Source organism: Pempheris klunzingeri, chromosome 15, assembly GCF_042242105.1.
Source record: "Pempheris klunzingeri isolate RE-2024b chromosome 15, fPemKlu1.hap1, whole genome shotgun sequence".
Lineage (NCBI taxonomy): Eukaryota > Metazoa > Chordata > Actinopteri > Acropomatiformes > Pempheridae > Pempheris > Pempheris klunzingeri.
In genome coordinates this window covers 7,835,478-7,860,192 of record NC_092026.1, presented here as the reverse complement: position 1 = coordinate 7,860,192, position 24,715 = coordinate 7,835,478, and the positions used below count along the sequence as shown (strand labels likewise).

At 42.1% G+C, this 24,715-nt stretch overlaps 1 protein-coding gene across 3 annotated transcripts in view; it reads left to right on the top strand.

Annotated features, from left to right (window-relative positions):
* LOC139214287 (ephrin type-B receptor 1-B) overlaps positions 1-24,715 on the top strand; it is a 158,441-nt gene that overhangs the window by 72,223 nt on the left and 61,503 nt on the right. For all 3 annotated transcript variants that reach the window (XM_070845099.1, XM_070845098.1, XM_070845100.1), the window contains exon 4: positions 21,101-21,256. In XM_070845099.1, coding sequence (XP_070701200.1) covers positions 21,101-21,256 — 156 coding nt within the window. The remainder of the gene's footprint in view (positions 1-21,100; positions 21,257-24,715) is intronic.

Sequence of the window (24,715 nt, the reverse complement as noted above, 5' to 3'; positions counted from 1 at the left end):
TTCAGTTCTCTTCCTGTACTTCACTCTCAGCCACGTTTTCAGTCCCCATATCTCTACTCCTTTCCTCTTCTCACCTCACCTCTCTTCTTCTCTTCTCTCTTCTCCTCGCCTCTCCTCTCCTCTCTTTACTCAGTGATGGACATTGGGTGTTGAGGCCAATGAGGGACACAGGGACACAGGGAGACAAAGGACCCCTAACATTCAGCAGATGGCTGGGGCTCCGCTTAATTTGGCTATGTCACCCTCACTGGCAAAACACAAAAGCCCGGCACTACAAGGGGCTTCACTTCACCGCCTCACCCTAACTGTGACCCCCATCAGTCATATCTTTCACATATTGCTTTTAAGTTATGATTGCACGCTTAAGAACACAACAAAGACTTCATCAATAATGCTGTGGAAAAGTATCTGTTGCTACCTCTGTGTTGTCTTCACAAGGGATCAAAAGTTAAATATCAAGAGAAAAGTCCATTTGGACAACACGTAGAAAGCTGTCTTCTCTCTCCTTGTACTTTTCTGCCCTCACAACTCACCCCCTCTTTTCTCTCTCCTCTTTCCCCGCTGGAGTACGCATCAGCATGCAGTAATGAGGAGACGTGGTGAGCCTCTCCACAGAGTGCCCCCCCCTTCCTTCCCCACTTGAGAAAGTACAAACACCCCCCCCTTCTCCATCACCCACTCATTTGTTGATTCTCCCTCTCCCTCATCACTGTCCATCAATATTCACCATTCTGCTATTAACATAGCCAGGCCTGTTTGGTTTTGACGGCAGAGGGACACATCTCAATTCCAGGAAATTGTCTCATCCCCTCCTGGAGGTTATCAGCAGCCGGATGATAGATGTGGATTAGTCAAGGTTACATTGTGCAACTTATGGACTGACGATCTAATTAGAATTGAATTGCAATTATAGTAAGGCCAATACACCTCAGTTCATTCCACATGCGGTGAGAACTCGTCCACAAAGCAAGCGAGAAGAATGTGGCGAAGCATCAGCCTATGACAAGGTCCAAATTTTCTATTACTGGAGCAGATTAAAGGGTCAGTTCACCCAATTTATGTTAAAAAATATTTCCTCTCTCACCTTCAGTGGAAGTAGTCATTCTGTATAAGAATGCAGAATTGCAAATAATTTTGGTTTTATTTGACCAGTTTTGAGATGTCCATCTCTGTGATCTTTGTGTCTTGCAGTCCTTAGTAGAGGCTATTTCTTGAGTAGAAAGTGGTTAAAATGAAAAGTGTTCATAGCAAAGTCAGAGTAAGAGCAACGGAAAAGCAAATTTTGTTGCTTTTGCTTTAAAAATGATTTTCAGAGTTTTAAAATGGCTTTCAATTATGTGGGTGCAGACTGATATCTCAAAATCTGTGAAAATAAAACTGTCTAGCGGTAAGGAGAGGCTATGTAGTATATTGTTTGCAATTTGGGATTTTAGTGTTAACAGTACAAAACTCAACTGACCTCATAGGCATAGATTACATTTCCCGTAGATGGACTGATTGAACCGGCTTAGTTTATAGTCAGCAAGGTGAGATTGTGTTTTGCAATAAGCAAATCCTGTTAGTCAAAAGTGAATTTCTTCAATTCCACATGGGTGTTTGAAATCATTTGAAAGCTTAAAATCTCTGTACTTTAGGTCAGAGCTTGTAAGATGTTTATTCTCTTTTGTTGGAGGCCAGCACACAAATGCCCCAATCCACACAAACGCAAACATACACAACATACAGAAACAACACAAACACACATGCAGTTTACGTCACCTCAAGCTGAACTTTGCGTGTCCAATTTCTTAACCTAATCACGTTTGCCATAATTCCCGAACACTTGAAGCAAACAGCATTACAGTTCCACATAAGTGCTCCCTAAGTATCCCTGATTAAACATACGAGAAGAATTATGTCTGTGTATTCTATGTTATGACACCATACATTATCCTAAACCAACTCTGCTCCATATAACTGGGCAGGTCATATCAAACAAAACCCCAAACACAATATGTAATTATCCAGCAATTAGACAACTCCCATAATCCACATTGCACTATGTCATTGTACGTGTTTAATTGCATGTTTTCGTTGACAGTAAACACAGCGTGTTCCTTTCAGGGTCAGGGCATGTGGCTCTGCAGAAACCAGAGGAAATGTCTTTTTCAGACTGACAGGAAGAGCCTATGAAGCTCAATCTGGCAGACACATCTCTGTGACAAATTATTGATCTTGGCTTTGTTGTCACTCCTCACGCCAAGGACCGCCTTCTATGGCTGTCTTCCGAAAACGCCCACTGGAGAAGACATTGTATGAATATTGAATCTTGAAAGAAAGACAGGCAAGAAGAGGAGAGTGTGTCTCTATCTATCTATATATATATATATATATATATATATATATATATATATATATATATATATATATGTGTGTGTGTCTGTGTCTGTGTGCGTGTGTGTGTGTTGGGGAGGCAGTACGAAAAAAGGAGAAAGAGAGCGACTTGGTAATCCTCTCTTTGAGCACTTAGTGCTTTGTGCTCCATTTGTTTACTGAGTTCCCACACTGGCTGATGGGTGCAGCTTTTCTCCCAGACCGGAATTAACATAGCCAGACTTGCAGTCAGACTTGTGTGGCACTCGCCACTCATATGTACATGTGTGTCCCTTTTTTATTTCTATGTGTGTGTGCAGTTTAGATAAGATGAGAGCTTAGTGTACCCTCATCAGTTGGGGCGCCACGACTTTAATGAAATCTTCAAAGTGTGTGTGGTTTTACATAGTCCAATCAAGCCTGCTAACCTCTCAGTCTCTCTTTGGTTGCATTTTGTAATGAAAACCCATCACACACCCATCATACTTTCACTGTGTGCTGAGTGGGAAGAGAGTCTGTGTCAACAGGTTGAGTGCTGCCTACGTGTTGCAATGGACGGTATCTCTTGTTACGAGGTTGGTTTGATTGCAAGTATTGTGCACCATAGTTTATAGAGCTTCTGTATGACACAATATGAATTTAGATTCAAAGGTTCACTTAAGATCAAACCTGTTATTTTGTACATCTATTTCAATCTGCATATTTAGCGATCCGGATTTCAGTCCTCACTAATTGAATCAACAGTAAAAAAACAACCTTGATTTAATTCATGGTTTGTTTGAGATAACCGTTGCACTTTGTCGCAGTAGCTTGAATGATATGAAACTCAATTCAAACAATACATTAAATCTGATGACTGACTAAAACATCTTGCTCCCTATGAGGATTCATAGCCCTTATCTTTAGTACCCTGCATGTGCTTGCTCTTCGCTTTGAAGAAGACTCAAGATTTCAGTTACAATTTTCCCCTGACATTGGCTAATTTCACTGTCGATTACAGTACACTTAGTGACTCACACTATGCAATTAATGGATATGAATTATTCTGTTATCCTATAGGTATATAAGCATGCTGTAAGCAGTGCAGTGCCCTCTGCATGCAGTAATGTCTTTGCACAGAGTTTACACATCAATTTGGTTACAGGTTTTGCAGATTACTACTATACACGTTAAAAAAAAAGTGGCTCCAGAAGAAGCTGTGTCTGAATTAGAGGCAAATGGGGGCTGAAAATGTGTAAACTTGCAAATGAAAATTGGGAGTGTGGATTTATAAAGAATTAAGCTTACTAGACCTCTGCCTACCTCTAGCCTGCCTCTCATCTCTGCCTGAGGCTAGTGGCTCAAGGCTGAATTAGCCCCTACTAGCGCAGCACTCTGAGCAGAGATTTGACTCCATGGTCGAGTTGCATTGTGGGTCATGTAGGTGCCAGGTTTTGAGAAGGGAGAGAGATGTGTGGAATAAAAAAGACAATATTTCTGGCTCTGGTGCATCTTTTTTAAAAACTGTCCATCGTGAGAAAGTGTTTTGGAAATGTAATGCTGAGTTGGTGCAGTCCCCTTTAAAGCAATTGATTTCATACTCAGTCAAGATGCGATCTGCCCTTGGTTTCAACTGTGTTGTGCTGCTAGGCTTGGATTAAATGGTCGCTTTCAAACACGGGATGTTATGTTCCTTGTAGTCGATTGACAGTTATCCCTAAAGCCATATTTTGCAGTTAACAATAACATCTCTGTAATCCTCAACCAGTTCAATGGCCAACAACTTGGAACACCCTACAAGAGGAGGTTTGTAGTGAGCACAGGGCAACACAATAACACGGAAGGAGAGATATGTTGTAAAGGTAATTGTCTATTTATTAAAAAGCACATTTTTGATGTACTAGGAAATGCCTTTATGACTAACCCTACAACACTGTTGTATGATGTCAATGCACAGTGCTTACAAATACAATAAGTTCTCTCTGAAAGAGTAGAGACGTTATCATAGTGCTGGGCCAGTGTTACTGTACTGCCAGGCCAGACTGCACAGTGGTATGCTTCTCAAAGAGAATGATATCTGATTAGTCCAAGTCCGAATAGAGGCAGAAGCTGACAAACAAATGGATTTGCTGTGTCTAGAATGTTCTCAGGGGGAGCTGGATGGGCTGAGATACAGAGACACTGCCTTTGTGTTGGAGCCAGTGCGAAGCATAATAAGACCCTTTGGGGAATGAACCAAACACAGAGTGATAGGGACACAAAGGCGCACATGCTCATACACTCAGTCAATTTCACAATCTCTCTGCCTCTCTCTTCCTCTGTCTTTTTCACCCTGTCATCTGTCATTTTCTTTTACATCCCTATAAACTGACCTTAATATTTCTGGCTACTGTGGTTGGCCTGTCATGTGTTTTAGGAGTGTTTGCAGGTCTGTTTCTTGCCTCTTGCAAGTTTATGGTATCGGCCAAATGTCATGTCAGACTCCCACAAACAGGACTCACAGATGCCTTTTTATAAGGATATTATTGTGTATGCATGTGTGCATACAGGCACGTCTCTGTGTGCTTCACACCCATCATGGCATGAATGGGCCAGCAAATCCTATTCTCTCCCTCCCTTGTTTTCCCTCTCTATCTCATCTTTTCTGCCTCTTTAATTCCCCCTATTTCCACTGTTCTCCTTCTCTCGTGTTCAGTCATAGAGAGAAAGCGACAATAGAGGTATTAACCAAATGTATATTGAGCTTGCCTGACTTGTGCAGTCAGTGTGATGCTTTGACACCCTTAATGCCATGTGAATAGGGCTGCTGCTCCCTGAGAAACGCCTCTGTGAGCACTTGGAGTGAGGGGCCCTTTTACTGGCTCTCGTGACCCTGGTCCACGTCGCCTGTGCCGGCCCCATCTCAGAGCACACAGTTCTTCACTTTCATAAGCGCTTAATCTGGATTGGAAGCCTCTCCATTGTGGAAATGATTTGAGAGGGGGACCTCAGCCAGACAAAAGGGCTCGTCTTTGGCCGAGGCTGGGGCCTCCTTAGCCCTGTCCCTCCCTTCCCTTTCTTCCATACAGAACCCCTAGCAGGAGTGGCTAATTGTTGTATGGAGAGGAAGAGTGATGGGGTGTTGAGTGGATGTCCTGCTTAACACTGCCTCCAGTGGAATACGAATGTGATGAAGAGGAAGATGAATGCAGACTTGAGAGACAGGAGAAGAGGAGAAGAGCTACCTTGTAGAAAAAGCGATTTATCCACCTCTTGCAGTTTATCATTTGATCCAGGTCAGAACAGATCCTGTGATGCCGGCTGATAGTAAAGTTTGGCTTGATTCCTCTAAGTTACAGTGCATAAGACTTTGGAGCTGGAATGTGTAACAAACTCAGAGTGAAGCTTTGAAGTGTAATGCTGTTGCCCTGGGCTACTTAGCTCCAGGGTCAAATGAGATTACACCCTTGATCTGTGTTAGGGCCTTCTGATCTAAAGGATTGTAACATAAGTGTGTGCGTGTGTGTGTGTGTGTGTGTGTGTGTGTGTGTGTGTGTGTGTGTGTGTGTGTGTGTGTGTGTGTGTGTGTGTGTGTGTGTGTGTGTGTGTGTGTGTGTGTGTGTTTTCTGGCATAGGTGCATGTGTCTGTATGTCTGCTATAGAAAGAGTTTGCATGTATAATTGGTTGACATATCTATAGCTCTATGGCATGCAAGTTGTGCTTGTGAGTGCGTGTGTGTGTGTGTGTATGAGACACGCACATGTTAGTGGGTTTACATGGTCCTGTCTGCATAGAAAGGGGTTGTTAACTAATTAGTTGTGTTGTTGACCGGATCTTAGTGCTTTGCTGTCTCTGAGGCTGCAAAGCTTATTCTCTCTCTCTCTCTCTCTCTCTCTCTCTCTCTCTCTTTCTCTCTCTCTCTCTCTCTCTCTCTGTGACAATCTCTCTCTCCCCCTGTTTCTCTCTCTCTCTGCTCACTGCTCCGGAACACCTTAATCCAGTGTGAAAGCAATTGGCTCTCTCAGATCTAATCAATAGAAGGCCAGGGCAGCAAGCCAGGGGGAACATCTCTGGCCCCTGCTCAGCTACAATCAATTTAGAACCATCGATTCAGTGATTGAAATACAAAGAGCAGACGCGCTGGACCGTACAGGTGCTTTAGTGTTTGGGTGTGCCAACATGTTATATATCCCCCTGTGTGAGTGTTTTGCTGTATTATGTGTGTTTGTATGTGTGTGCGTGTGTGTGTGTGTGTGTGTGTGTGTGTGTGTGTGTGTGTGTGTGTGTGTGTGTGTGTGTGTGTGTGTGTGTGTGAGAGAGAGAGAGAGAGAGAGAGAGAGAGAGTGAGTTTGTGTACAAATTTCTTCATGTGTGTATATGGATAGTATGATTTATTTTCGAGCCATCTGTAGTAAAGTGGGAATGGCATTTAATCTAGCACCTCTGAGACGGAGCCAAGAAAAAAAAAATCACTCCTAATCCAATATGTCCTGCCCAGAGAAGGTATGTTTTCAAAGGTGTGTTTGTGAGAGTAAGTGAGTGTGTTCGTGTGTGTGTGCATGTGTGTGTTAAATTTGGCTGTGCATTTGTGTGCTCTGAAAGATGGAGTTTAGAAGGGCCCTTGCGTAACATTCTCAATTTGCATGAAAAATATATGTATATATTATCACAACAAGAATGCTCGCATGACTGTTAACATGTGAGGACACACATGACATCTATTGAGATGTGTCTGACTTCATGAACATTGCTTGGGTATGTGTGCATTCATGCATATATGATGTTATTGCATATCAATTTTTGTGACCCTGTTTATGCAGTTATGCCCTGCTATGTGCACACAACTGTAAGTGCATTCATGTGTGCTATGCAATGCTATTAATTTACAGTGCTGTGCATGTCACTGTGTCTATGTTTGTGTCGAGTTCCAGTTGTGCTGAATCTGAACAAGATCGTAAATGTGTCATCATCATAGACTGTGTAAAAGAAGTGGACGTAGCCTCCAGGTCTGAAAAGTGAAGCCAATGCGAAAGAACAACCTTAAACCTGCATTCTTTCTAATGGCCTGCAGGGGGCGACTCCACTGTTGCAAAAAGAAGCCCGACTGTAAAAAAGTCTATGAGAAACTTCTCACTTGATTTATTACCCCAGCAAACATTTTCCCAATGAATTTGGGCTCAGTTGGTAGTTTCAGGTCTTCTTCAAAACATTATGGTGTTCATTTTGTAAATTATGGTCCCAGTAAAGTAGACGATAAACCAGGGTATGCTTTAAGACAGGACTACCACCTTGTTACTTACCAATCAGATGTGTGTCATACCAAACCCTAACCAATCAGAGGTGTGTCATACCAAACCCTAACCAATCAGAGGTGTGGAAAAAAACATCACACACATCACTTCTGGCTTCAAAATCAAAATGGCGACAGTCTTAAACCTAAATGTTTAAAACTCAAGGCTTCAAAACATCAGCCCATAAACCAACGGGTGATGTCACAATGGCCACTTCTATACAATGTGCGGTCATCACCTACAGTAGCACTCAGTTAGTAACTGAAGCATTCAGCATTTGTTTGGAAGCTGATGTTGTTACAGCAACTGTACAGCATGTGTATATAACGATGTTCTGTTCTGCTTGAGTGATTCGATCGGTCAGAAAACAGCAATGTAACAAGTGCTTAGTTCCATCTTACACTTGTTATGGGTGCTTTAATTTGTGTTAAAATGGCAATCATAAAAGAATTCTAACATTTATACGTTCTCTGCCCTTAAAAGTCATCGGTGCTGCAGGTGTATGAGCTGCTAATTGATTTAACACACACACACACATGCGCAGACACGTATACACACACACACACACACCCACACACTTGTGTTCCTGTACCTTGTTAGACCTCACCCTCATGTTAATGGCTTTCTGCCATTTATACAGTTAATCCTGTTTCCCAGTTGGCTGTGTTGTGCTTTCCCCTTAATTCTCTGCTGGACAAGGTGTTGATGTCTTTCACAAAGTCCACAATGTCACAAAGACCTCAGGATGTGTCACACACACTTTTAAGTAAGACACACACAGATACACTAGCTTTTATTATGCACTCTTTCCTCCAGTTTTATCTGATCACCTTTGTTAATTCTTTCCCTACCCCCAGCACAGCAGAGTCCCTGTACTCTGCCGGTTTTCTGGAAGTTTGAATTGTCCTTCATCTTGGAAAAATTAACCCCTGAATACAAGTGAATGCACACCATCAAGACATCATAGCTTTATAAAAACTTAGATTTCAATATCAGACTGTATTCATTGTAGCTCTACCACTAAACTCAAACTCATGTGAAATTGCTATATTTTACAATTCAATACATTGACTATGTCTATTTCTTATTCATGTATGTGAACATTGTCTTGCAATATAATTAAATGATGAATACCCTATATTCTTAATTGTCAGTCCTCAGTGCTGGCTGGTCTAGACTGATTCATGTGATCATACATTTATGTGATTTATGGGGTTTTAATTATCACAAATCAGAATAAACTAATGCTAAATTGGAAAACTGTAAGACTGCTGATAAACTTACAGTTGTTTTTTATCTACACAAAGTAGAAATCTTTTGTTTCTTCCAACGATCGCTTCCCACTTTCAGGCATTCTGATGTTCCACTTTTCAATGTCCAAGATATCAGCACTTTTCTGTCCATTCACGTCGTTCACGCTTCATCTAAATTAATAACTTTAGGTCTCCGTCAGTCCGACGATGCGAAGATGTCTGGTGCAGCCGAAGGACGTCTCATGTGGATGCACGCCCTTTAGGCACACACGCAAACACAAATGCTTCGACACACACTGGACACATATATGCTTACCAGTTTCATAGCACAGGACATAGAGTATTGACAACAGCTGCCTGGTAAAGGTCAGTGCTGTCCAGATTTGGACAGGTGGGGTGGAGGCTACAGTACACACACACACACCATTTCTGTCTCTGTTTGTGCATGTCTGTTTGTCTGGACGGGAATACACAATACAGTTTTCTGAGAAGGTTGTGCAGAGGTCATGCAGATGTAAATATGACATGAATATTGATGTGCCGTGGACCTGGTTACCTTTGGAGGATTTCACGACTGCAGGTGCATTGCTTGTCAGAGAATGGGGTCAACGTCTGCTCGTTCACGCACTGCAACAGAATGGTTGTTGAACGCATCTGCCTGCCTTTGTTTATAAGCAAAAAATATTCCCATGCACTTAATTCGTCCTTTGAATTTTCCTAGTCATGCCTGGGCCTGATGTCAATGGAACTGTTTTTGCATGTATAAAAGCACACCCATCCTGAACCGTGAATTGAGCTGTGCATGCTGGGCAGGATAGACGCAAGTCCCTGTAAACATAATTTATTATCCAGCCTTTTTATCCCTGTTGCCTGTTGTCAGTTTTAGAAATAATAGTTTTGCCGTCACTTAGTATGCAATGAGAAATTGCTGCCTTCCACAACACCCATATTGTGGGACTCAGCCACCAACAATTTGAGTGACAAGATGCACTCCTGAGTGCTTTCTCACTTTGTTTTGCTCTCACTTTCCCACTTCTCTGTATCTCCCTTTCTCACACTCTATTTCCCTCATCCCGGTCACTTTTCCTCTCCCACGCTTCACACATAATTTGTGTCGTCTCTTTTGATGCAGGGCATTTTATCATTATTTCCCATTAGGCATAATAGCAGCAAGGACGATGAACAGCAGAGATGCTAGTACAGCTGGAGGAACATCTTTCTGGTGAATGCATAATTGTATTGATGTAGCCGTTTTTGTGATAGTTGATGTCATTACCATACCAGGGTGCAGTGCTGCTCCTCCTGACCTCTCCATTGCCGCATTGCTCACACCACCCTTCCCCTCTTCTGTTCTCCAACCTCACCTATCCACCTCTTCTGCCGTCATCGGTAATGCAGTCTATAGCCCGTGGGTCGACTCCAAGCTCACCATTGGATTTCAGAAAACCAGACTTATGTTTTTCCTCCCCTTTCTTGTCATCCACATCCAAATCCACTCTACCGCTAACCTCTGGCCTCCTGCTGTGTCTGACAGCCTCTTTGCCATGTGTGAAAATGTCAGCATCAGCATGACAGGGTGCAGACGCTTACCAGTAGGTTACAGGTCGGAGACATGTCCCCGCACTCCTATGTGGTTATGGTGTTGGGGATGGAAGGGCCTCCTGCGATTACATTCCGAGATCCTCAGAGGGAAGAGTAAGCCGTGCTCAGCTGTGTGATTCAGCCATGGTTGCTTGTATTTGCCAGAATATTTTGGTGTAAACATTGTGTTACGTACGCTCAATTAGGAATCAAATTAGGGAATGGTAAACAGTGTAGGGACCTTCTTTTTCCAGTTGTTTTATCATTCTACTCCTCTGCTACCTTCAAATGTGCATAATTACTCATCCCCCTTCACAGGCCTCTACACTCATTAGCAGGGCCTCAACCCTGAGCCAAGGGGCTGGGTATTTTAGGATACACGGGTAGTTGAGGCTATTGTTCAGCCTTGCTAGAACAATTCTCAAAGCATTTTAACATTAAATGGGTTTGTAAGGAATCATGTGTTTTTGAGATCAGGGTTTTCAACTAGACTAGGATGGTGGAACTTACCAATATATTAGCCTCAGATTTCCTTTCCTCATCTTTATTTAAATAGAAATAGTGTTTTGTGTTTAACTTCCCATCCAGTTAAAATCATTACAGTGATATTCAGATGTGTCTGGAATAAAATGTAAAAACATTTAAGATAGGCAGGGAAATAACAATAAAACTTCTTCCCTCAGGTCACACAATTGCTTTAAGACATTTCCCTTCTCTAATGAATAAATAGGCCATCAGGACAGCTAATTGTGGAAAAAGCAAATCACAGTTACAGTTTAAAGTGTTTTTCTTTTGAAAAATATTTCTCCAGTTATTTATTGTGTAAAGTCCAAGTGAGGTTAGGTCCCCCTGAGAGTCTTATCTCCAATCACAGAAAGAGTCTCACTGCAGTCATGGTTAAAGAGTGTGCTTGGGAGATATTTTGGCGACAGATTTGTCTGTACAGCAGGAAGATTGTTTTCGTGAACACAGCTGTTGTGCAGCAATCACTTGACTGCTTAGAGTTCACTGCATTTGGATTGCAAAATAGAACAGCTAGGACAAATATGAAATTTAAGGATATATTTTAGATATACACATACAAGATGAATGAGTGAATTTTTTTTTATCAGTTGTAGCTTGTATGGATAAAACAAACAGTAAAAAAAAAAAAAAAAATTGTCCATCCACGGGACAGATCTTGTTGGCTCTGATAGCGGATCTGTCAAAATCCTTGTTACTCTAATACTACACCCAAGAGTGACTCCCAATACATTTTTGCATTTAAAGTGTATTTTATATTCAATCAATATTGCAGTCACATTCTTTGATGCAAAGTAATTTAGTTGTACGCCTGAGCTCTACAGAGAGCTACAAATGCAAAAGCATCTAAAATCAGAAGTAAGTAATGTTAATAATTTTGTTGCGTTAACAGCAAGATATATTATTTGTTTTGTAGTTAGCTGCTACTCATATCCACTTAATTATACTATTCATCAGCTCTTTGTTTATATTATTAGTAGAACAAGTTTTTTTTTAATCGCATAAAATATAGAAACTCAATTACATAAAAACAAACACCTCAAGGAGCTACTGGTTCTCTTTGATCATAAATGTAAAGACAAAATTCTCATTTTTTATTTCTTTTCACAACACCTACCTGCACAGTCTATCCTTTCCCTTTGTTGTTTTCTGTAATGACTGACATAGATTACCGTGCTCTTAACTCTTATGTGCTGAGCAGTACTGTGTCATTAAAAGGTAGGTCCATAGCTATAAACCCATAGCTTGAGGCTGCCACCTGAATCATGTCCACTTTCATTTTCAATTACACACTGTATGAAGAAATAAAGAAAGAAAGAAAATCTAATTTAGCACCAGAGCATTTGCGTTATGCATCAAGCAAAGCTACGCAGGTAAAAGATTTGTGTGTTGCCAAATGATTGGATTGGCTGATAAAAGTCCAACTGTTGCCGAGCTTGATTTGATCACTTCTTTGTTTCTGTTTTTTTTGTTTTCCAGTATCTAATTGTGTACAGAAGGCAAAGGTGCATTTCTGGATGAGAAAGCCTTTTTCTCTCGGGTCCTTAATTCTTTCCCAGCACAATGATTTATTGTTTACAATCTTCAGTTTCTCATCAGACTCTGCTCAAGACAGAACTATGAGCAGCGAAAAAAGGTTTGAAGGTCGTTAACATAATAGACAGTGTTGAGTAGAGCAACAGCAAAGGAGCTAAAAGAGCAAGAGTGGGCATATTTGGCTAACTGCTATAGATTAATTGATCTAGCCATGAAGTTAATGAGCTAGAGCCTTTTTAAAAGAGACAAGTGCTGAGACAGAGGAAGCTAATGGTCTCTCACAACTTGGAATGGTAAGAAAGAGAAAGCTATTTATCTCGGAACATATATTTTATTCACCGTGTGACAGAATCGCAAGGTAATTGACGGGGCCTGTAACTGCCAATTTTATCACCTCATTCTGATCATCCGTCTTTGCAAGTCAGACAAGACAGACAACTCAGCACAGGACACAACAACTGATTTCTGGTTATAAACTCCAGATAGCTGAGTAGCCTTTTTCTGTGATAGAATTGACAATTGGGATTTAATTTGACAATAAAGTTTGTGAATATCCTTACACCATCACGTTAATGTGTCTAAATTGGTAATGTATGAGGCTTTTGTGATTTAATTTTGCTATCTTAGTGAAGTTGGATTGATCATATCACTACTGCAATTATATTGTAGTCAAACACTAACAATAAAATGCTCCTTGCTCACTTCCCTTGACAAATTTCACCCCTTATCGAGTAACTCTCCATCTCTGTCTGTCTTGCCTCGGCCCCCTTTTGTCTGTTAGTTGGTAGTGGGCAATGAGCCTGGTCAGTCCCCTGTTAGGTTCTGATTACAGTGTAGATTGTAGTGCAAGCACATGTTACTGCCTGCTGAGCAGCGATATGTTTCGGAGGACGGTTTTCTCTACTACCTTGCCAGGCGGGGATGGATTGGCACAGTGGAGTTTCCTGGAATACCAATGGCTTCTCGTCTTCTCTGTTTCTTTCCCTCTTTCTCTCTGACCACTCCCCTATCTGAAAGACATGCTCAGTGCCTTGGCACGTTGTTGCATCTTCCTAGAAATAAAATTGACCTGAGCCAATGTGCCATGTATGATACAGAGCGGCCAATTACCAACACAACACTCGGTTATGATGAGTCTGTGTGAAGCTAAAGAATTTGTATAGCTCTCTTGATCTGTATCATGCTCATGTAAGGCACACACACACATGCACAGACGTATACACACATGCACGTGCATGCACATGCAGACACACAACTCATGCACGCGCGTTCAGTAAGCCAGATTTCCCAGTCGGCTGGTCTGTCATTGGCCGGCTGTTCAAAGGAAAAGTGTGGGCCAAAAAAATACTGGCTGTGAGGTTACCATGGTAACAGCCTGCCCAGGGGCGTGGGCTGTCTGCTAAATTGTGCGCTGGTTTGTTAAGGCTCACACACATACACACATGCGGTGTGCATACACCTTAATTTTAACAGAAAGTGTCTTCCTACATTCATGGTCTAGCAGACACCTGCTCTGTTCATTAGCATTAGCAGTCAGACCATTGGTGTTCAGATGCTTATGTGAAGCAAACAGTTTATTTTGGAGATATCACACACGGACCTTTTTATTTTTCTTTAACTGGACACTCACTCATCTTTTGGCTATTTTACTGCTGCACTGCCCTCTATTGAATCCAGTCTTCATTCTACAAACATGCTCACATGAAGGAATGCAGTGCTGAACTGCTGTTATTTACCAAATATTAAGACATTAATGGGTGTCTGTAATGCAGATTTGTGTGTTTCTTGTTATTTTTCTGCCCTTTATGTGTTGTGCAGTGCCTCTTCATCCTGATATAACACTACAATGCAATATAACACTATGTGGAGTTTCAAAAGTAGCCTAATTGGAGGATATCTCAGCTTTCTCAAGGGGTTTTAGATATTGTTCAAAGGGGTTTCTGCAGCGTCAGACGTTGCTGTATTAGCTAGTTGAGAGGACAGGTATGTCAAGATGAGTGGTGTTTGGTGAAGAGGACTAAGGCAGCAGAAAGTTTAGAAGAGTTGTATGTGTGTGAATTTATATGTGTGGGGGTGAGTTTGTGCGTACGTGGGTGGTTTGTGGGTGTAGGTGCATGTTTTAGCTTGGAAGAGAGGCTTTGACAGGGCCAGAATGGACAGATGATTAATGATCAGGGGGAGTGCTCGGTGGGAGGAACTCTTCAGCACCACAGCTCTTAACAAAAGCAGACGAGGTATGCTCCAAGCACTGCACTCTTTCAACCACCCCTTTATTCCTGAGAAAACCTCTTTGGCCCTCTTTTATTCCTCCTCACATTCTCTCTTTCTGTGAGATTAGAAGGTGATGACAGAGGGTAGCGGAGACTTACACTGACCAGACTTGCCAAGTGATGTCACCACTGTGAACCGTGGATGCCTTCAAGTAAAAAGGGAATGACCACCCTTGTGAGATCTTACACTCATTTCAGTCCCAGATCTTGGACTGAAATGTTTTTCATGAGTCCCTGTTGACACGTGTTGGCAGTTTATGAGAAATATGCAAAATTGTTCTAGAATCATTTTCTATGAATGAATAAATCATAACCCTAAAAGGCAGTTTACCCCGACTTTTAATATCCTGCGGGCATTTTCTGATGATTCTGACAAGCCTTTGTTTCGAGCTATGCCTCTGTCTCAAATAATTGTATTGTGTTTTTCAATGACCTTGTGGAGAAATGGAACACCTGGGTTGGAAAAGCAGCTCATTACGTGGATTGTGGCTGGAAAATGAACAATGACAGAAGAGCGAGACTGAATACCAATAGGCTGCCACACTGATTGCCTTTTTGTTTTAAGATGTTGGCTGTCCTACCACGTTTTGTGTCCCCTCCGTCAAACAAACATGCTCATTTCACCACTCTACGGATATTCTCTGATTTATCACATACACAAATCTAGAAAGGCATGCACTGGGCACGAACGTAGCCTCCTGGGGTTTTAGTGGGAGAGAGCTGTCTTTCTGAATGACTGAGCAACAAAATAGTGAAATAGGGGTCAACTGGGGTCTTGACCCAATCATAAGCCTGTCGGTATGAGTGTTTGTGAGTGGGCGGGTGTATGCATGACTCCAAAGCCCGTTAAGACTGTGATCCATCCCATGTGATGGATGAGGGCCAGGGTTAAGAGTGTTTTGGGGGGCCAAGAGTTGTACTTAAGGGTCATTGATGCTAACTCGCAACTTGTGAGCTTCTGTGGCTTACGCACCCTGTCTGTACAATGTTTTATAACGTTAGACAACCACACATGGTACTTCAAAACCGAAACTGATAAAAACAATGTATCGTTATGTAAAATTTCAATTCCAAAAGACTGTATACATTATGGGGAAAATAAATAAATAGCTATTTTATAAAATATGTCTTAACATGAGTCACAATTTTAATGCGCTTAATGGTAGAATAAGTGTTTTCCTAAACAACATCTAGATTCATTCAAAAATAATCCTTCTCAGTCATCACTTATGACCCACTAGAAGTGTGTTGTGGTGTCTGTATCTGCCTGTATTTTCTTATTTTGCTGTGTTTGAGATGATTCTGGGCATCAACCTTTGGGCAGTGGGTGTGAAGCCCCTAGCCAATACCGACCAGATGTCAGATAGGAAGCATGGGTCCATCCAGCATCCAGCATGCACTTCTGGTGTGAGTCATGGTGAGGGGCCAACTTTGAATGTTATGTTTAAAACCCACAATGAGAAATGCTACTGATGCCACCTTTCACTTTGCTAAAAGTCAATAACTGAGTGCTAGAGAATTTTTGTAAGTGATAAATATCTCATATAACAGAATAGAACTCCTTCTTTTAAATCTCGGCTAAATCACATAAACTTGACTTCCTTTCCACATCGAATGCTGTGTACATTTGACTGCATTTCCCACAATTTGCTGCCAAGCCATTTCTGGTGGTTTAAAACCTCATACATACTTCAGAGTGATGGCAAAGGAAAAGCCAGGGGAGGACTTAGTGTACTGTAACTTTGATTGGGTTTGAGTGCGAAAGCCATTTCCAAACCCATCTTGGTCATAATCCTTTGCACTGGCTTTTTGCAATTCCTAACTTTGCATTACCATTTTATCTCACACACACCTGGTGATGTTTGCATGACAAGCTAATGTAATAGTTATTCCACTGCCTCCATAAATCACATATCTCCAACTGCCTCAGATTTTGATGGCCTATATACATACACATATAACCGACACTATATACAATTTGCAACTGCACATTCTAAACACATGGGCCTTATGTGACACAGCACTAATGTGTGACGATGCATGATGTATTGCCTGCAGTGTGCAATATATTACATGCTCAGCAAACACAGTGAGCACTAACTTCCAGCTCTGCACATCAACCATTGTTAAAGTCTGCTGCCTAAAACCAGCTCATATTGCTAATCTTCTCATGTAGCACTTGTCCTGGCTAATCAATAGATCATTGTTGTGTAGAAAGAATCTCAAAGTTTTCTCCAAATTAACGTATAAACTTATGTTAACTTGTGCATGTGTACAAAGTTGGTCTACATGATTGTCTATGAACCACATTCAGTTTGAGATTTTTGTTATTATCAGTAATCTAAAGAGGAAGAGTACCTGCTGGGAAAATGACTGACAGTAAAGAGATTATCATCTCATCTTTCCCCGTCAGACTTGCTGTGACATGAGGTCATCACTGTGATGACTAGCGAGCAGTGATCCACAGCTGCCATACCACCGTCAGCTCACTGCAGACTGAGCTAGAGACAGAAGGAGAGAAAGACAGCCAACCTTAACAAGGATTCAAACCTGTCAATCAAGGAAAGAAAGCAACAAGGGGAGGAAAGGTGGAAGAAAGAGGGAGCAATTCATTACCGGCGGGACAGACAAAAAAGATGTGAGGGCAGGGAAGGAGTAAGAAGTGAGAAGGAGAGGAGGAGAGTACAATACAGAGAGAATCCTGTAGAGACCACTTGAAAGAGAGGAATGTTTTATTTTTTGCATACAGCCGGTTCAGTTGTGGGTTATTCTCCCACTGGGGAGACTAATTGCTTGTTGATCTAATGTTCTATCCCCTCCTGTCCCTGAAAACCAACACATTTGATGAGTGATGGGTCTATGTGCTTTTTTTTCTGCGGGACAGGAACTCCTGGCCTCCTCCAATCTAAATATTCACAAATCAGGAGGAAAGACTTTGGGCTCGGTTCCAAATTCATGAAGCATAACGCTGCTCAGCCTACTGCTGCCCGCCCTTAGAATGAGACCTCTGAGGGTTTGCGAACATTGCTCACTTCACTTTCTCATTCTCTCTCTCCATTTCTGCCTGTATCTGTTTCTTCCTCCCGCTCACTCTGAAGCAGATCAGCAAGCAGCTAATTAATGAGTTTAATGCTAGGATTCATGTGCTTATTATGCATCAATTAGAGAGAGTGCCTCAGCTCCAAGGTAGGAGTTTTAATTTAGACGGACATTCATCCTGGGCTGGGTGTGAAGTGTTTGCATGTGTGTCCTGCTGCCAGTTTGTTTTTGCTTGGCTGTCACTTATCTCCTCTCCTGTAATGCTGATCGCAGCATCTTCACTTGTCCAAGGAGAGACATTAAATTATCTCAGGTTCTGTGGAACATATGCTAGTCAAGTGGTGGAAAATGTAGGTGTGCCATTTCATTTAATGGGGTCAGCGGTGGTTACACGTGTCGCTGTGTAAATCAGTTCAGTCAGTGTATTCTGGAGATGAGGACAGCATTGATGCCAGTATGGGAGTGTTTCTCATGGTGTGTGTTTATCTGAGTGAGTGTGTACATGAGCATAAGAGTGTGTGTATATGCATTCTTCGGCTCACAAGTTTGCCTTGAGGCACTTTTGCTGCACTGCTATCTCAGACGGCTGATTCAGCACAGCCTCCCCGGCTTTTCTCTGCACTTTCGCCCATTTATGAGTGTCCATGCTAGCTACTGTCTGTCTGTAAACACATAACCCGAGGGCAGAACCCAACGCGCATATTCTGCTCACACCCCATTAAACACACACTGAACAACTTATTGTGATCCCTTTTCATAAGAGTCAGGGCAATAAATTTGAATCCTGCTTGTCTGTGTGGGTGTTTGTGTGCGACGGCCACGTGCATGCATGTGGTCCTCTGCTCACCCTGATGTATGAATTTTATACAGCAAAGATGATGACACATAAGTTCTCTCCCCCGCTCTTGCCGAAAATGAATTTTTGATCTGTGTTTTATCGTCTTGTAATCTCTGATATCTTTGGAAGATATTGCTTTATAAAATGGCTCTGCAGCTGGTTTGTGCCTCCCAGTATGGCCAGGGAGGGTTTTTAAGAGTCTCAATGTTCTTGTATTAGAGGGAAGTTGATCTTCTCCCACATGAAATCTGTGTATTACAAGTCAAGAGAGGTCACAAACTTCCTCACCCACACACTAAAATAGGCTCACATTACCCTAAAGAAACATTATTACCTGTAGAGAACTCTCTTACAAACCCCGTAGAACTCTTTATATTCCTCCATACATGCGTCTTTAAATTCAAGACAACTCCGGAGCATCTGCAGCATAGCAATGTGTTAGGTGGATATCCTTGTGGATTGCAGCTGTGATCTGCCTTACAACTCCTAGGGTTATATACGCTGTTTGTGGTTGTTTTGGTCCAGCCATGTATGTGTGTTTGTGTGATAGTGTGGCTGTGTGTGGACAGTGTTGTGTGACTAGACATGAGGTCAGTCAGTTAGCCTCTGGTGTGTCTGTCAGCCCCACCAAAGGAGATGGGAGAGCAGCCACGGTTGGGGGCAGCAGCTTAACTTGTGTGTGTGTGCATGATCCCTCCTCTTTCTCTTTCACCTTCTTTCTTTCTCACTCTTTCTTTATCTCTCCATTCTTCACTAACAGCCCATCAGAGCGGGCCGCTGAAAGGTATGAATGGAAGGAGCCTGCCCTTTTTACAGGGAAATAAAGTAGACTGTAATTTCCAAACCCAGCCTCTCACCTAATTTTTTCTTTTATGAAGCATGACATTTTTAATTACATTTTAAAAGCCTGTTGACACAAAGGTCTAAAGGTTTTTCTCACTTAGCCACTGTGCTACCCTCTGACCAGGCAGTAAGGGGAAATGGGACCAACTTCTTGGTCATTAATGCTCTAAATAACTTTCCATTTGCCAAGCTCTTCAGGAATATTGAAATAGAGGGCTCTTAATCAGATCAGATCCAATAAGAAAATTCAGCTGATTTAACCTATTTCTTTTGCTTTCAATATTTGAAACATTAAACAAATGACTGATCATTTTGATTACCTGATAATGTCTGTCATTCTTATGTATGAAACATTTTGTTCTTGGTAACTTGGCTGCACATACTTTGTGCAGGGCCAGTTCTCCTTTTTACATACTACTCAATTGCTACTGTCACACTTAAGTCTGTGAGAAAAGGACTACAACTTATTATAACATAGTATGAGTATAGGGACCACAACCACAGTCAAGCCTTTACAATCATTTACTCAGGCAAATAGACGCAGCTGGAGAAACTGTAAGATACTTGTCCCATTAAATTTATAACCTCACCCCTCCCACCTCCCACCCCCCACCCCCCAGAGTGCACCACAGCTTCCTCCCCCAGCAGTAAGGCTGCTAAAATATTAGACATTTATCATGGTTATTATAGTCAGTAAATCCTTCCACACAGTGCAGAAAGTCCTCAGCTCTGTATTCTTTTGGGATATCAGGGTAAATGGATTAGGTTATTGCTTGGACTTAGGTGCAGTGATATCAGGCACAATAATCTATGTCCTCCACCACAGCCTTTGGAATTTAGAGCTCAAACATATCAAGTCTTCTTGTCCTACCAACAGCACTGCCTCACGTTGCTCATGTCTTCTGTTGAAATTTGAAAATACTACAGCTGATTGCCAGCTACCACTGACCACATGTATGCTTTGAGCATGCTATATTCCTCATGTAAAAAAACATGCAGAATATGTGCCGATAAGGCAAACAAATGCTAATAGTGATGACCACAATGCAGAAAATACCAATAATTTGCCACAGGCACTCAGCAATTGTCCAACAGCACATGATGGCTAACTTCCAACTGGCTGCATTTGGGCTACCATATTAAGACAGACAATATCAATAACGTACACATTAGGAGAATTTTCACAACTTTACACTAGGTATTATTTGAATAGTTTGATTTTTTTGGAACATTTTTGCTGTCTTGCCAAGAGTTAGATGAGATCAATGTGCCTTGGTTGATTGATTGAGTTACTGCCAGCAGCCAGTTGGCTTAACTTAGCATTTAAAGACTTGAAACAGGGGAAATAACTAGCCTAGCTCTGTCCAAAGGTAACAAAACCCACTTCCACAAGTTATATCGTGTTTGTTTAATCCACAGAAGAACAAAAGTGTGAAGGAGTTATGTGTGAGACTGCTTGTAGTCATCTTCAACCTAGACTCTTTTCTGTCTCAGTCTGTTTTCATCTGGTCACGTTCTAGCTGATATATTAGACCCAGATGCCTGGCTCATGCATGGTACTTGGCTCATGAATTTTTTTCTATTCATTTTCTGACATTGTTTTTCTGCTCTCACAGCATGCCCGCCGGGTACCTTCAAGTCAACCCAAGGTCCGGGTCTGTGTCTACAGTGCCCACCTAACAGCCGCTCCACAGCTGAGGCCGCCACCATCTGTGTGTGCCGTAACGGCTATTACCGTGGCGATGCTGATCAGCCGGATGAACCCTGCACCAGTGAGTATATCGTACATGACATTACATGCACACTGTCGCATTCTTACATTCTTGTAAGACAAGCACCTTGAACAGGCATACCCATTCATGCATTATCCACTTTAGTGTACATGTATATGGGACATCAATATTGAATACACTGGTCATGCATATAAGCTGCTATACTTTCATAATGAAACTGCGGAGATTGATTTTTTTCTCACTCCTTTTGTATCTCTTTCTCATCAAACTAGCAAATGTAGTAGCATTTAAATGAGCATGTATCTAGAGCCCCAGTTGTCTTCTCAGTCTGGTCATAATAATCACGTTGCACAGACTCCATCATTGACGTCTCCATCACTGTGCCAGTCAGCTTCCTCTCTGTTTCCCCTCAGTTATCTCCCTCTCCCTGCCTCTCTTTCTTGCTGTTGTTCTTTCGCTCTGTCTGCTATCATCCCCTGAAGTCCTAATTACTCAGGCAGATGCTGCGAAGCTTCGACACTGTCCTGCCGTTATCCGCTGGAGATCCAATAAGGCCTCTCACAGCATCAAAGTTATCTTAATATGATGTAAAAGCAATATGCTAAGCCTTCCTGCTGTCCCTGCTGACACACAGTTACACAGAAGGAGAGCACTGGTAGACCCCAAAAAGTTTGTTTACCTCTCTCCCATGGCTGCCACTGGGGAGTGTCTTAATGTTTTGTTCTCTTCATAGCAGACATGAAAGCATTATTGGTGTGGTTATATATTCATTTAGTCCTGATTTATTCACATCGTCCTGGCTAATTGGCCTCAGCAATGGGCTCAGGACCACATGCTTTTCCTAATCGGTTAGCAGATGCATAGTGTAGCCTTCACAGCTAAAACGTGTATTGAATGCACCTTTTTTGCCTAGCTCTTTTTATAACTCTGAATTTAGTGCCTGAAAGATGCAGAGAAACCCCGATGCATCACGGCTGTCTGTCTGACTGTTTGAATGCTTCCCAAGTGTAACCATCCACACCTTTAGGCTTTGGATGTTCTCAACAGATGACACCCCACTTTCACCTTGAGTTTTTTCCGCTCTCCCATGGTATACTTCATAGCTCTCTGGTGAATTGGTGAACACTCCATCAAGTATGGCACCTGCCTTTACCTTGAGGCTTTGAATTTTCCCCAAGCAGTCTCCACAACAGCTCCCCGATGGAGCTCCTTGAACAGATCCCTGTGGTCGTTGTTTCCAAATACAGCCTGTGTTACTCTCTTCCTGTTTTCAATCACACTTAATTTCTTGTCTTATCTTCTCTGACATTTCTGTTTTCCACACTCCTTCACATCTCTGCTGCTCCGTACAACTTCAGTCCTCTCAGTAACATTTAGGCTGTAATACAACATCTAACAATATCCCAGGTACCAAGAAGGAAAAATTGCCCACTTCCACGATTACAATTATAGAGTGCACTACAAAATAAAATATTCATTACAAGAGTCTGTATCCCAAGTCTTTGAATAATCTTTTTATTTCCCATGCATGCATTTAAAATGTCCTACTGAGAATTTTGTTTTCAACCATCACTTTTAACATTAACATCTTAAGCCAACTTCAATTCCTCCTCAATTTGTGTTAACAGTATGCTTTTGCAACAGCACATTCAAAGCCTTCTCTGAAGGGTGAACCATACAGTAGCAACTGAGCTTGATGCTCTGAGTGCCCTAGATCTCAGCAGGGGAGGGTGCAGTGAGATCATCCTAGTAAAAATCTCTTTAATACTGCGGGTCTTGCTAAGAGCAATACTAGAGTAGTTTAAATCAGGCCAATCTGTAGCAGCAGAAGCTGTAGCGTTAGCGCTTCTTGCTGGCGTCAGAGGCGCAGGTTCCTGTGTGCTCCAGATCAGTCTGATTAGCTTGCTGATGGATTGTCCAGCTCCTGGTCCTGTCAGCAGGGGGCTACACGCTATACCCTCCTCTTTTCCCTCGGGGATATGCCACTTCAAACTACCCCTCTGCCTCCTTCCCCTCCTTTATCCCAATCCTCTGCCTTGTGCCGACTCAAGTCATTCCTGAGGGGAAGAACACCAAGTGTTCTGTCTCACAGCGTGAAGCCCACTCCTCTCAGCTTGGCTACCCAGCATAGTGTGCTTTGGGACAGTGGTTTGCATTGCATTGCATCCCCTCCTAGTCCCTTCTTCAGGCTCCAGGCCCCAGTCTGACGTACATCTACCTCCCCATGGGTGTGCATGTGTGAAAGGGAATTAATATGTACCTTAGAAAAAGGTGTGGTGGGTGGGAGTATAGTCAGCTCCAACATGCTGAACCAGTGGGTTTCTCTCAGTGTGTAAGCAAGTGGAGGAGAAAAGGCTGAGTGGTAACTGAGGGGATTCAGATGGTGAAACCAGTGCTGATTGGTTCATAGGGGAGGATGCCGTGATGGAGCATCCTGGTGTGAGGAATAGTGGAGAAGGGAAGGGAATAACGGGAGGAAAGGACAAGGATAGATTGTAAAAAATTCCATCGACACAATGGGAGGTATATGATAAACTAAGATTTGAATCTGTATGTTTTAAAGTTTAGTCTGAATTTAGAAGAAATTCAGGATAAGTTCTGCACATAACCCACAGTAACACAGGATATGAGAGTGAGGCACAATGTGATGTTATGGAAAAAACATGCTGTATATGCATGTTTACATCTTGGAAACCACCACTGCCAGCCACAAACCGATTCATGAGGAAAATCTTTGGAATGTAATTGAATCAACATAAATATAGGGGAAGGGAAAGAAAATAGGATGGTTCTGAAGGGTTTATACATTCCTGATCTGTACCACATTGGCCCTGAATCTTGCAGCTCTCACTCAATACTCATATCTGTGGCCTGTCCCCTGAAAATCTCCTTGAGTCCTGTCAAACACCGTCTATGCCTCATAACACAAACAAAACTCCTCAAAATTCCTGACTGAACGGACAGGGTTATCTGCTTTTCCATTCTCTTCATCATACCATTTAGAATTCTTTCCTTTTTGCTCTCCCATTCACAGTTACTCCTCTCTCCTTGTTCTGTTTTCAAAAGAAAAGAGGAGTGAGCCATCTAAATGCATAAATATTCTGTTCTGTTGTTAGAGGTTTTCTTTTTTCCCACATCAACCCTATTGTCAGTTCTGGAGTCAGTTGAGGGTGCTTTCCACAGCAGTCATACGGCCAGTTTCCTCTCTCAGTAATGCAGCAGTAAATGGAGCTAAGTCAAAGTAATTGTCTGGCCTAGTCTAATCCCTGTGCCAGCTAAGAGGACATATTGCTCTAAACTAATGTGCATGCACATGCACACATATTCAAAAATGACACCAGTCACATCAATAGCTGCATGGATGCCGAGTCAAGGTAATTCAATGTTTGGAGTTACTTTAGAGACTAATGTGGGTGTGTAGATTAGCTTTGTTAGTTAAAGTAAAGCTTATGCATATTCATATTGTGTCTCCACAGGCAAGTCACTATGGATGCTCCC